The 14586-nt window shown below is 40.4% G+C and overlaps 1 protein-coding gene across 1 annotated transcript in view; it reads right to left on the reverse strand.

Moving 5' to 3' along the window:
* Positions 1-10691: 10691 nt before the first annotated feature.
* Positions 10692-14586, reverse strand: part of LOC126198427 (E3 ubiquitin-protein ligase RNF25) — a 37390-nt gene continuing 33495 nt past the window's right edge. Inside the window, exon 6 of the mRNA XM_049934737.1 lies at positions 10692-11164. Within this exon, the coding sequence (XP_049790694.1) occupies positions 10985-11164 (180 nt within the window). The 3' untranslated portion in view covers positions 10692-10984. The remainder of the gene's footprint in view (positions 11165-14586) is intronic.

Here is a 14586-nt window from a genome sequence, read left to right on the forward strand (position 1 = left end):
ATTTTTGAGAAAATATTTCGTTACATTAAAAAAAATTTAAAGGTAAATTTGTGAAAATTGCTATTTCACTTCTTGGTTAGATGTAAAGAAAGATTTGTTAGGGAATAAAAGTTGCTACGAAAATATGTTTACAAGAACGCAAAAGGTTGTTGTTGTTGTGGTCTTCAGTCCTGAGACTGGTTTGATGCAGCTCTCCATGCCACTCTATCCTGTGCAAGCCTCTTCATCTCCCAGTACCTACTGCAACCTACATCCTTCTGAATCTGCTTAGTGTATTGATCTCTTGGTCTCCCTCTACGATTTTTACCCTCCACGCTGCCCTCCAATGCTAAATTTGTGATCCCTTGATGCCTCAAAACATGTCCTACCAACCGATCCCTTCTTCTAGTCAAGTTGTGCCACAAACTTCTCTTCTCCCCAATCCTATTCAATACCTCCTCATTAGTTACGTGATCTACCCACCTTATCTTCAGCATTCTTCTGTAGCACCACATTTCGAAATCTTCTATTCTCTTCTTGTCCAAACTATTTATCGTCCATGTTTCACTTCCATACATGGCTACACTCCATACAAATACTTTCAGAAACGACTTCCTGACACTTAAATCTATACTCGATGTTAATAAATTTCTCTTCTTCAGAAACGATTTCCTTGCCATTGCCAGTCTACATTTTATATCCTCTCTACTTCGACCATCATCAGTTATTTTACTCCCTAAATAGCAAAACTCCTTTACTACTTTAAGTGTCTCATTTCCTAATCTAATCCCCTCAGCATCACCTGATTTAATTTGACCACATTCCATTATCCTCGTTTTGCTTTTGTTGATGTTCATCTTATATCCTCCTTTCAAGACACTGTCCATTCCGTTCAACTGCTCTTCCAAGTCATTTGCTGTCTCTGACAGAATTACAATGTCATCGGCAAACCTTGAAGTTTTTACTTCTTCTCCATGAATTTTAATACCTACTCCGAATTTTTCTTTTGTTACCTTTACTGCTTGCTCAATATACAAATTGAATAACATCGGGGACAGGCTACAACCCTATCTCACTCCCTTCCCAACCACTGCTTCCCTTTCATACCCCTCGACTCTTATAACTGCCATCTGGTTTCTGTACAAATTGTAAATAGCCTTTTGCTCCCTGTATTTTACCCCTGCCACCTTCAGAATTTGAAAGAGCGTATTCCAGTTAACGTTGTCAAAAGCTTTCTCTAAGTCTACAAATGCTAGAAACGTAGGTTTGCCTTTTCTTAATCTTTCTTCTAAGATAAGTCGTAAGGTTAGTATTGCCTCACGTGTTCCAACATTTCTACGGAATCCAAACTGATCTTCCCCCAGGTCCGCTTCTACCAGTTTTTCCATTCGTCTGTAAAGAATTCGCGTTAGTATTTTGCAGCTGTGACTTATTAAACTGATAGTTCGGTAATTTTCACATCTGTCAACACCTGCTTTCTTTGGGATTGGAATTATTATATTCTTCTTGAAGTCTGTGGGTATTTCGCCTGTCTCATACATCTTGCTCACCAGATGGTAGAGTTTTGTCATGACTGGCTCTCCCAAGACCATCAGTAGTTCTAATGGAATGTTGTCTACTCCCGGGGCCTTGTTTCGACTCAGGTCTTTCAGTGCTCTGTCAAACTCTTCACGCAGTATCTTATCTCCCATTTCATCTTCATCTACATCCTCTTCCATTTCCATAATATTGTCCTCAAGTGCATCGCCCTTGTATAAACCCTCTATATACTCCTTCCACCTTTCTGCCTTCCCTTCTTTGCTTAGAACTGGGTTGCCATCTGAGCTCTTGATATTCATACAAGTGGTTCTCTTCTCTCCAAAGGTCTCTTTAATTTTCCTGTAGGCAGTATCTATCTTACCCCTAGTGAGACAAGCCTCTACATCCTTACATTTGTCCTCTAGCCATCCCTGCTTAGCCATTTTGCACTTCCTGTCGATCTCATTTTTGAGACGTATCTATTCCTTTTTGCCTGCTTCATTTACTGCATTTTTATATTTTCTCCTTTCATCAATTAAATTCAATATTTCTTCTGTTACCCAAGGATTTCTATTAGCCCTCGTCTTTTTACCTACTTGATCCTCTGCTGCCTTCACTACTTCATCCCTCAAAGCTACCCATTCTTCTTCTACTGTATTTCTTTCCCCCATTCCTGTCAATTGTTCCCTTATGCTCCCCCTGAAACTCTCTACAACCTCTGGTTCTTTCAGTTTATCCAGGTCCCATCTCCTTAAATTCCCACCTTTTTGCACTTTCTTCAGTTTCAATCTGCAGTTCATAACCAATAGATTGTGGTCAGAATCCACATCTGCCCCTGGAAATGTCTTACAATTTAAAACCTGGTTCCTAAATCTCTGTCTTACCATTATATAATCTATCTGATACCTTTTAGTATCTCCAGGATTCTTCCAGGTATACAACCTTCTTTTATGATTCTTGAACCAAGTGTTAGCTATGATTAAGTTATGCTCTGTGCAAAATTCTATAAGGCGGCTTCCTCTTTCATTTCTTCCCCCCAATCCATATTCACCTACTATGTTTCCTTCTCTCCCTTTTCCTACTGACGAATTCCAGTCACCCATGACTATTAAATTTTCGTCTCCCTTCACTACCTGAATAATTTCTTTTATCTCGTCATACATTTCATCAATTTCTTCATCATCTGCAGAGCTAGTTGGCATATAAACCTGTACTACTGTAGTAGGCATGGGCTTTGTGTCTATCTTGGCCACAATAATGCGTTCACTATGCTGTTTGTAGTAGCTAACCCGCACTCCTATTTTCTTATTCATTATTAAACCTACTCCTGCATTACCCCTATTTGATTTTGTATTTATAACCCTGTAATCATCTGACCAAAAGTCTTGTTCCTCCTGCCACCGAACTTCACTAATTCCCACTATATCTAACTTTATCCATTTCCCTTTTTAAATTTTCTAACCTACCTGCCCGATTAAGGGATCTGACATTCCACGCTCCGATCCGCAGAATGCCAGTTTTCTTTCTCCTGATAACGACGTCCTCTTGAGTAGTCCCCGCCCGGAGATCCGAATGGGGGACTATTTTACCTCCGGAATATTTTACCCAAGAGGACGCCATCATCATTTAATCATACAGTAAAGCTGCATGTCCTCGGGAAAAATTACGGCTGTAGTTTCCCCTTGCTTTCAGCCGTTCGCAGTACCAGCACAGCAAGGCCGTTTTGGTTCATGTTACAAGGCCAGATCAGTCAATCATCCAGACTGTTGCCCCTGCAACTACTGAAAAGGCTGCTGCCCCTCTTCAGGAATCACATGTTTGTCTGGCCTCTCAACAGATACCCCTCCGTTGTGGTTGCACCTACGGTACGGCCATCTGTATCGCTGAGGCACGCAAGCCTCCCCACCAACGGCAAGGTCCATGGTTCATGGGGGAAGAACGCAAAAGGCACGATGATAAAAATTTTGGACTCCAGCTACCAGAATCGCGTTTTGGTCAGAAGTACATTGAGAAGACCATGCTTAAACAGTCTTAATTAGCTTGAGAAGTTAGAAGGTGTTGCAATTTGTGGACAATATAAAAATTCGGTTAAATAAAAACAAAAAAAACTCTGCAGGCCATACGGTCTAAGTGAATGAAGCAGTGGGCACCAAGCTAGTACAAGATACAAAAATGATTATAATATATATTTTGACTTCTCAGTTCACAGCATAGTAAAGTACTCTGATCCTATGTATTCAGCATGTCAGCATCCAATATACAAGCCAGAAACTGAAAATCAAGATCAAATCAAAAGTAAATTGAAAAATCAGAAGCCACACTCACACACTGTCTGATTATCTAGAATCAAGGACTGAAAATCCCTTTAAGCAACACAATGGGTAACAATGCTCATTGTAAAGTTGCATCATAAATTGTAAAGATTGTACACAGCAAACAATATTTCCACATGGAGATGACTATTTTCCTTGCAAATACCTATGTAATAAGGTAAACATTAAGTTCCCATGGAAGCAGCAAATTTTTTCAAAGTAGTAACTTTCTTATTAATGCCCTTGGTTAAATTTAGCTGATATAAGCATGGACAGTAGTAAGCAATATAATGGTAAGTTGTTATTAATATGGTGCAAAGATTGAGTTCCTACAACCTGACTGTCTTTTGTTAATCCACACCTCAATTCATTTCACACCCCACAAGGCTCTCCTCCTTGATGAGATATATGGAACATTGTGATAACAGCTACAGGCAAAATATTAGCAAAGTTCAAGATTTGTTTTAATATCACAATAATCAGAATTACTTCGTAGGATTCGCACTACTCATCTCTGAAGAGACCAATGTTGATTACTTCAGAGGGAAATTCAACAAGAATGACTGCATGCTCCATTACAGTTCACAATTGCACCGTTCTACGAGATGAAGCCAAGCCAACAATAGAAAATGTACCCTACTGTGAGGCAGTATGGGGGTTGAAGTCTAATGCTACTGTAAATGAGGTCAGATCTTACATATTCTGACAGACACATTAGCAGGTTTCTCAGCAACTCTGTATCTGACACTGTACTGCTGTTACACATACTTAAATATCTTTGAAGTACAAGCGATAAAGGTGTAATATACAGTTGTGATTAATACCAATGAATAAAAACAATGAGCATCATAAAAGGACTAAACACACAAATATAAAATAATGTTAGATTTGTGAGAAAGTAGACAATGGTTCAATTCTTATGTGAGTTCAGAAGACCAATTAGCAGAAATGATCACTCAGTCATCTGATGGTCATTAGCAGTCAATGGTTCTAGTGATATTAGGGATGAAACCCTTAAGCCTAGAGTGTCCCACAGATGTTCAGCAAGTTTTAAGTCCGGGTAACAAGCTGCCCACTACATATGTGTCACATCCACACTGAGCCATGCGGCCTCGGCCTACTCACCTGTTTCACCGCTTTTTGACGATCTTCCCCTTCCCCCGCCCCCTTTTCCCCCACCACTCATAATTAATAGCAGTTGTTTAAAATCATTTGGATAAAAACTGATCAGTGAATTTTGGTCACCTGTAATTGCCTATTCAGTGACTGTTAACTGTTATTAAAATTCTGTGCCTTTCCTGTCTACTGAGTGACAGCGAGTTCATAATTAATGTCAACTATTTAAAGGTCATTCACTATTTTATTTTAAAAACTGCTAAGTGAATTTTCCTAACTGTAGTTAATTGTTTTTAAAATTCTGTTCCTTTTGTGTATAGTTAATGGCTGGTGGCTCGTAATTAGTGGCAGCTTTTTTAGGTCTGCTCAGTCAGTTTTACTGTTTATTGTTTTTAAAACTCATTTCACCATAATAAAAGCAAGTTATGTATTAAAGATGATGGTCATTGAAGCATGTATGTGGGGAACCCAGTCCTATTAGGGTGACCTGATCACAAATCTTCCCACCTGAAATCCTGATGATCACTCATATTGCAGGTAAGCCGCCATAAACCCAGCTCTGTGTGGTTCACTACTACCATTCACCATATTAAATCCAGGTCCACATGTAATGTGTAAAAGGTTTACATACTGTTGGTAGTGATGACTGTGGGTTTAAAGGGACTGAACATCTTGGTCCTTTCTTCACTGGAAATTCATGTAAAAGGATGGGAAATGTGAATAATTGACAGCTCCAGCCTCTGTGAGCTTGTCAACATCGCTGAAAATGTGCACAACAGTAGCTTTAGTCAGTTGGTTAAAGATGAAATAAAAACCAAAATGCTAGTTGGTTACTAAAGGATCACCAAGAAGGACCATCATTGTCAGTACAACTAAAATGAGGTGAGAAAATGAAGGATTAGTAGATGAGAGAGCTAATTAGCAACAATAGTTAAATAAAATATGTACGTAAATGTTTGCAAGTTCATAACAGTGCAAAAGGGAGAAAGCATCACAAGACCACTCTGGGCACATGCCACAACAATAGGTATTCTCCTAGTATCCATTGGTGCATTAAACTTTGTTATAAAATTTACTTCCCCTAGAAACACGACTTTGTTATCTTCTAGCTTATCATCCACAAATACGTGGGTACAGAAGTAGACAGGTCGATGGCTCATCTCAGATCAGCGAGCAGGGCACGCAGTATGAATAGGGGCTATTATGAGATGACTACCCCTGCTTCATTGGGGGCAGCCCTCTTGACATGAAAGGAGTTCGTGGATAAGTCTCATGTGGCCAATACATAGTTGGCACAGTATGATGTTATCTTTCCAAGAGGCTTGGAGAGAAGTAGATCACACTTTTGTGGTCCTCTTGAATGTGCTTTGCTTGTTGAGGGTTGGGGTAGCCTGAAATTTAGTATACAAGGCTTTCAAAATTTGATGCCTTAACTGCAAACATTGCTCTGTACCTTGTACTCCAAGTTCAAGTTTGCCTTCTGTGGTTGCTTCTTTAGCTATTCTCAGCATTTCCCAGATTACGCTCATGGCTCAGTGTCTGGCTGAATGTTGTGGTGTTCAGAGCTGTGGAGGTCAACTAATAGGTCTTGGATGTTAGTGACTGAAAATTTTCTAAATTAGCACTGAGATAAGCCTTGTAAGCAGCTCATGGACTCACTACAAACCAAGAAGTCCTTTGTTGCAAGAGTTTTAATGTATATATGGTGATCAACTCTATACTGTATACACTCGGCAGAGAACACTCATTGTGTCCTCTTGGGAGTGCAAAATCATAACCAACCCTATCACTGACTATCGATCCATCTGGGTAGGTGCTTATCAAATTGGGATAGCCATGGAGAATGAAATGGAATACACAACTGAGAATAGCGGGGTCAGCTTGTTTCTTAGAGCCACGGATGAGGTCCATCAAAATCATAGGATCGGATACGCGCCACAGGGGACACCAGGAGGGAACTCTATGCACACAGACAAGAGGAATATGAGGGTATTTTAAGTTTCCTCGTGCTATTTGCCATGAGCTAGCATACATGTGGTAATCATATTAACTTGTTGTCAAATAAAAGACCTAAAAATTTGAAAGTTTCAGGGACTTCAAGTAACTTATCACATTTGATTATGTATGGAGTGGGGCTGTTCAGTGACTGTTTATTTACAGTTGAGAAAATGTGCAGTAATCAGTAATTAATAATTGTTTATTACAGATATAGATTTCAACCACTGTTTTGCTATCCTCAGTGTAGTAACATGCATGTCAAGTCACCACTACCAACGTCTATACAAATAGAGCCTATACAAATACCCCTACTAAACTATCCTTGTCAGTATGTCCTCTGACCAACAAAGGTGTTGACTGACCATTCTTTCAAGTAATTTACGTAGCCCATTCCTTAGAGAGATTGGTAAATAATTAACCAAAACTTGAGTGTCTTTTACTGGTTTCAGGATATTGAAAAACCTGAAAATGTTTTACGCTGTCATTGCTAAGATGTTTAAACATTATATTGTGGATTTTATTGGGTCCAGGGACAGTGTCTCGATACATAGCTAAAGAGCTGTGGAACTCCATCCACTAAATTGGACACTGAATGATTCAAGGCTTATGAACAGAAGAAAAAGTAGTTTACCTGTGCCAGGTGTTTCCACATCAGGAAACTAGATTACCACATGTGGATACTTCGACAAAGTGTGCCATGAAACATTCAGCAGAGACTGTGGGACCAACACACATATGCAGGGAACTACAGTGGACATCAAACATGTGGTGGAGTTTGTCCATATTTGAGGTTATGGGGGTGCAGACTATCATAGATGATACACACTGTTCCCAAAACTCCTGCTTTCCCCTTATTATTAAAAACAGTGCCTTTGCTGAAAGTATCATGAATACTGCTGAATGCTCCGTAGAAAGGTGTCATTTGTCTCATTGAAATGCCCTTCAACAGTCTCTGCTAATTGCAGCTACTTCTTCAGACCTCTTGGTACAGGTATCACAGCATAAAGGGCCAGAAGAATAGGGTATCATTGCTTCTGCAGCATGTATAATCATGTTAGTGGTATCTTGTACTACCTCTTTGATAACGTTCTCTTGACTGACTTCAGAAGCTACTTTTGGAAGTGGAAACCTGCCAGTCCAGTTCTGAAGCGACGAGAGAGGGGGTGGGGGTGGGGGGAGCGGGAGGGGGGGGGGGAGGGAGAGAGCAGCAGAGCATCACAATTCGATTTAACTTTCCATTTTTCCTTCTATCCCTGTGAGGTTTTTGCTTCTGCAAGGATTTATCTGACTTGACTTCTGGGATAAAACAGGACCATTCCCACCTACAATCCACTAGCTGTGGCTCTTTCAGTCACAGGTTGGTGGTAAACTGATGGTCTGTTTCATCCTGGAAGGGAGGTATCTTGACAGATGTCCTCTTCCACAGTGATGCTGGATAAGGATGAGGTATCTCCAGCTGCACTGATGATGTGCTTACCAGTGGCACTGTGGATTTGGGAGTTGAGTCAGTTGATTTCCACACTGCCATGTGGCTGGGGCCAGGAGTTGCTGTTTGAGACCTCATCTTCACACTAAAAGTGGATTCTGAAACAAACTTTGCAAAGTTTGACGGAGTCATTCAAACTTTTTCTTAGTATCTTATGAGACTGGTAGGCAAATGTTTTATATACCTCGATTTTCTTCTCTTTCTTTAAAACTGAACATGTTGGCGAACAGTGGGTCAGTGTTTTGGGCAGTTTACAGATGTAAGGGGTTGTTTGGAAAGGCTGCCCTCATGCACCGCCCTTCCACACCTTCAACAAGTTGCCTAATTAATAGAGTGAGGGATGGTCGAAATCTCTGGCACTTAAAACATCTTACAGGAGGAGTAAAATACGATTTGGCATCACACCAATACACCTTGACCTTCACCTTCTCAGGTTGAACATTATCATCAAATGCGAGAATGAAAGCTCCATTGTCCATGCTATTATGCTCAGGTCCTCTTTAAAGGTGATGAACAAAATGTACCCAACACTATTCTTGGTTAGCACACAGTTTTTCACCTATTTGTAGTGTTAGGTCCTGATGGAAGGTGACACCTTGAATCATGCTGAGGCTGTTATTAGGAGAGATGGTAACTTGTATCCACGAGCTGGTCACAGCCCCGGAGAGCCTGTGATTGATTAGTATTCAAAGTTCTCATCAACAGTTACCCATTTAACATATTGTCTGTTGCAGCAACTTCTCCAAACCTGTCCTCAATACTTTCAATAAAAATCAGTAGCTTCAGTGTTGTAAAAGATTCTCAGATAGTCAGAGAATACTAAGAACTGACTGGACTGGCCACATCCATTTTTCCTTGCCTGATTCTCATCCCGTGCCAAGGCCAAAGATGGAAACACCATGGGGTTCTAAGCCTCTGCATTAAAATCTTGTTTTCTATTTGATGAGACAGTAATGTTGGAATGGCCACCGTTACAGGGGAATTTGACCCATTTCACTGCAGATCGTCTGCCCTGGCGTCATTCATTCTGGAAGCTCTCCCCCATTGAGTACCAACCTGCCAGGATACAGGCTACCTAGCATAATAGCCATTGTCCAGATTGGACAGGCACCTTCTTCTTGTCACACATGGGAAGTTCAAGCTCAATCATCAGTAGTGTGATCCGTATGTTGTCAGAGGGCTACAACCGTGAGGGCACACAACTACCACACCCACAATGGATTGGCTGCAATGCCAAATTTCAGTTGTGAACATAAATCCGCTCTAGTTGTAGATGCAGAAAATCACAGTTAATTGATGGATAAATTATGCACCGTATAAAGTGTCCTCCCAAGACAGCCTACAAATTTGTTAACTTTTGGAAAAGGGGAGGTCAAACCATAAAAAAGCACCATAAGTAAGCTAAGAAGGTTGAGGGAAAGGTTGTGAAATGAGCTAAAACTGACTGGTGTCTTAATAATAGCCATGTCATCAATGCAAAAACTGGACTGTGTAAGACTAGTTTTAGTTGCCTTTTAAGATAGGCAAGAAATTACTACAGGTCTATTTTAGCTCCTGACACTGCAAGGGGATGTACATACGGTTAATAAATGTCATCCCTACAGACCAGCAATAATAAACTAAAAGCTGCATTTGAAGGATTGTAAAAGTCTTACCATTTCTGAATGGGTCATTTCCAAAATTTATTCTTGAATATGTATTGTTAATAAAGGGGGAAGATGACACTGTAAATGTTTTACAATTCAAAATTCTTTGTACAAACAAATATTAAAGACTCCTTTTAAATTTTACTTTACACTACACCAACTTCAACAAAATAAAGGTGCAAAATTTTGAAAGTTTCATAATTTTGAATTGCTGGAGAATAAAATGAAAAATGAAATGTAATCCTCAGCACACCAAATGCATGATTTCTTGGTAATTCAATGTGCTCCACCTATAGTAATCTCTAGAGATCTTTCTTAGGTCCACACATAATTCACAGAAATAATCACATGCTTCTTAATAACAAACTAAGGAAACCTGAAGGGCAGGCCATATAACATACAGTCAAGTTCCATGATTTTGCCTGGTATCTCTTTAAGGAAGTGGTTATGAGACCCAGAAAAAGAAAGGACAGACACATACTGAAGGTAAAATCTTCTATGACAATGGTCACAAAAGCATGCAGACTTACTAAATGCACACTGACCAACTTTGTTATAACACATTAGCAATTCACAATTTATTTCACAAAGTAAACACATACGTTTAATATCATACAAAGAGTATTATTTATAATTATAATAATAATTTAGCTGCCTCATATTCAAAGAACAAAAATTTGAAGTTTGGGTTCTACATTGCAAATTTTCTATACAAACAAGAAACATAAATACATCTATGTACAAATCAGTGTAAAATAAGCTCATATAAATAATCTCAGCATTGTAATACAGGAGAAACACATACAGAACAACAAGGAACTTATATCTCCTGAACTCCTGTGTGAAAAAGTGATCATTTAAAGCTGTCCATGTGCTCTTTTTCTTTTTCCATTTATTTTATTTATGCTGCTGCCTTTAATCAGCCAACGTCATCTAGATGTAGCAGCCTGTTGAGGTGGTTTACCACGTGAAGAGCCTCTGCGTCCCCTAAAGGCAGCCCTGCTCCGCATACCCTGACCCCTCCTCCAATCCCTACTCCCTGGTGGCACAACAGGAGCTAACCGTGGGAGTGGTTGTTGTGGTATACTGGATCCAGCAGTGTCCTCACTCTGTAAGTACACACACAGACAAGCATTGAGCAAAAACGTCCACCATTTTAATTCAGTCTACGAAGACATGTACATTCTATAAACTTTTTCCTGGGTGCTAATAGAAGAAGGTGCAGTGAAAAGAGCAAACAAGTTCTACACAGTATATATACTACCAAGCAAGCTAGTTCTGCCTCCATCACATATTAAATCTACACTTTATTACGCTTACAGCACTTTTCTGCAGAGGAGTTGCTGTTAGCACCTGTGATGGAGCAGGAACTGCTCTGTCATAGGATGGGTTTAAGATTCTACTTACTGTTGGGTCCCCGATTTCAGCCTATTCAGAACTAGGAAGCCAAGTGCTCAGAATGCACTTTCTTCTATGATCAACTAAAAGAAGTCCCACATCAAAGTATTAGAGGCAGTTAAAAATTTTGCTTTCAAAGGTAGTACAGTCCAGAATTGGTATTTCAATCGCCATGAGCACTGTGGTAATCACCCCACCAATGCCCCAGGTTGAAGATACCTGTTTGGTAAAACACTGTTTTCTTCTGCCTGAAGAAACCCGTAACCACTTGCTGCCCACAGCCACCTGCTGCGCACCCTCAGCTGACAGGAATTGTCAACCCTTCATGGCCTTTCTTAAGGGACCAAAGGTGTGATAAGCACAAGAGGAGAGATCAGAACTATAGGACAGGTGCTCAAGTGTCTCCCACTTCAGTCGGTGTAACTTCTGTATTACAACATTTGTGATATAGGGATGTACATTATCATGAAACAGCAGCACTCCTTGGTGCACAACATTCCACACTGGTTGTTTTCGACAGATGTGTTGCCCCACACACATTCTTCAGTCTCTGACAGATGCCTACCAGTGTTTGTCCATTGCCAGCAAGAAAAGAATAACAGCATGTTGTTCTTGTTTGAAAGCATTTGGTAATAACATCACCAAAGTTCAAGTTTCCGCAGTTACCCAATGTCGGGAAGATATGAATGCCACACTAGTCCCTTGCCTCAGAGACATGCCGTGTTGCATCAGAGGTGTAAAAATTCTCCTTCCAGCCTGCCTGCCTGCCTCTATTTCCACTGTTACCATTAAAGCAGCTCAACCTGCCACAGTGAGACACAAGAGTTCATGAGTACTAATGCAGACCAACTTGGGTTGCCACAAGCCTGGCAAGCTTCATTGGATCTGCTCTGCCTGCTGCACCTGACTACAGATTATGCTATCAATCCAATGTGACTACAGACCAGACAGGTATATGCTTGTGTAGGTAGTATCACTGCAGCTCATTATCATGATGATGGAAGCACCAAAATGAACAAACCAGACTGAAGGAGACTGAGGAGAAATTAAGAATTGGGAAACATATACCAGTCACTAAACAGAGCCCAAGTCCAGCAGGGAAGAAGGCTTCATGTGTTTAAGTAGCAGCTTCACATAAATCGGTAGGTGTCTCGCAATGCAAATTGTGTAAAAAGCTACAAACAGTTGTTCGCGAACCTATAGTATATTACAATATGTTCATAAATTTGACAATCAGTTTCGTCCCTCCATATACATTCTGAATGATGACAAAGACTTTGTGTCTGACAGGTGTGTGGAAATGTGTGCTAAGGACTTCAGGCCATTTAGCAGTACACAGGATTTCTACATTTAGGGCAAACATTGACTGAAATAAGAAAAAATATGGCTCTCAGAGGGTATTGCCAACCACATTCTAGTGGTATATAACATACTTTCTTCTTCTTTCAGACATGTACTTTTTAGATTAACATAATATGAAAAATGAACTTTGTATTTGCTACAAGACATTTGGGGAATTTAAAATGCACTACTTTGGTCACAGAATTCAGTGAACTCAAAATACACATCCAAGAAAAAAGAAATTAAAATTAGTGTAACTGGGGCCATATTTGGCTGAAATGCACTTAAGGTTACAAAAAAAAATTTAAAAAAATAAAAACTCCCAGAACCTTACTTTAGTTGCCGTTGCAGTATGATAAACATCTTCAAGTTGTTAGGTGCCAAAGGTTTCGCCTTTCCGCGATGGTTCTGCTTACTACAGAAAACATTTATATTAGAGGTGACCTGATGATGGTTCGAATTGAGAACAGTCAGCACTGGTCAAAAGAGGGTGAAGCTGCAGTGAAAACAGTTCACTTTGAAATGAGTAAATAATCCCAAAATACAACGAAAAGGAACTTTTCATCAACTTCCGAATGCTACTCATAGCACTACAATGTAAATGTACAGAACAGACTGCAATGTAGCGTAGCACAGTGGGAAGATGGGCAGGCAAGCAAGATTCCCTTAGCCTGCTTGGGTTGGGTATAGCTTGACTTGGATGGGAGTATGGCAGCCTGCCTGTTCTGCAGCTTACGTGCAGCAGCTTGCCTGCCTGGTAACAGGCAAGCATGGGCAGGTTAAAAGTGGAATGTGTACACTTCTATGTTGCATATAAGCAGTAGCAATGCCCTCAAATGGGAAGTTTTTGATTGTCACTTATACTTGAAAAATTAAAGTCTGTTTTTCAACAATTAGGGAAAGGATAGATTGCTACTCACCGTATAGATGACACATTGAGTTGCAGACAGGCACAATGAAAAGACTGTTCCATTTTAAGCTTATGGCCAAAGCCTTCATCGGAAAATGAAACACACAAACATTAATACAACCAAGCACACTTTGCATACACATGACCACTATCTCTGGCTGTTCAGGCCAGACTTATTGAAATGAGTAGCAGTGAAGTGGGGAAGGGGGAGGGATAGCAATGTACACAACAGGGAAGAGGGAACAGTGCTGCCTGGCAGAGCATGCAGGAGCTAGAGGCAGCAGACAAGACTACCCCGTGCAGCTTCAGGAAGCTGTGGGGAACGGAGGAAAGGGAAGAAAGGAACCAAAAGAAGACGAGCAGAAAAGGGGAAAAGGGTGTGGGAACAACAGGTTATTGTAGGTTAAAGCTAGGATGATTTCGGGAACAGAGGAAGCGTTTTAAGAATAACTCTTATCTAAGCAGTCCAGAAAAGCTAGTGGTGGAGGGAAGAATCCAGATGGCCCAGGTTGTGAAAGAGCCGCTGAAATCAAGCATGCTATGTTCAGCTGCATGTTGTGCAACAGGGTGCTCCACTTTGCTCTTGGTCACAGTTTGGCCATTCATGCTGATGGATAACTAGTTGTTAGTCGTACCAGTATAAAAAGCTGAGCTGGAACACAAAGACAGGACTGGAATAGGAATTGCTGGGTGAATAGATTCGGCAGGCCCTGCATCTGGGACTTCCACAGTAATATGATTACTGTTGCAAGGGATTGGGATTGGCCTGAGGATGGACTACCATGTTGTGGAGAGCTTGCTTCTTTTCACACTATCATACACCATCTCAATGTCCTGGAATACCATTCCTAAATCATTACCATAGTTTCTCTCCTGGAGCTG

This window comes from Schistocerca nitens, chromosome 1 (genome assembly GCF_023898315.1).
Source record: "Schistocerca nitens isolate TAMUIC-IGC-003100 chromosome 1, iqSchNite1.1, whole genome shotgun sequence".
In the NCBI taxonomy this organism is placed as follows: Eukaryota; Metazoa; Arthropoda; class Insecta; order Orthoptera; family Acrididae; genus Schistocerca; species Schistocerca nitens.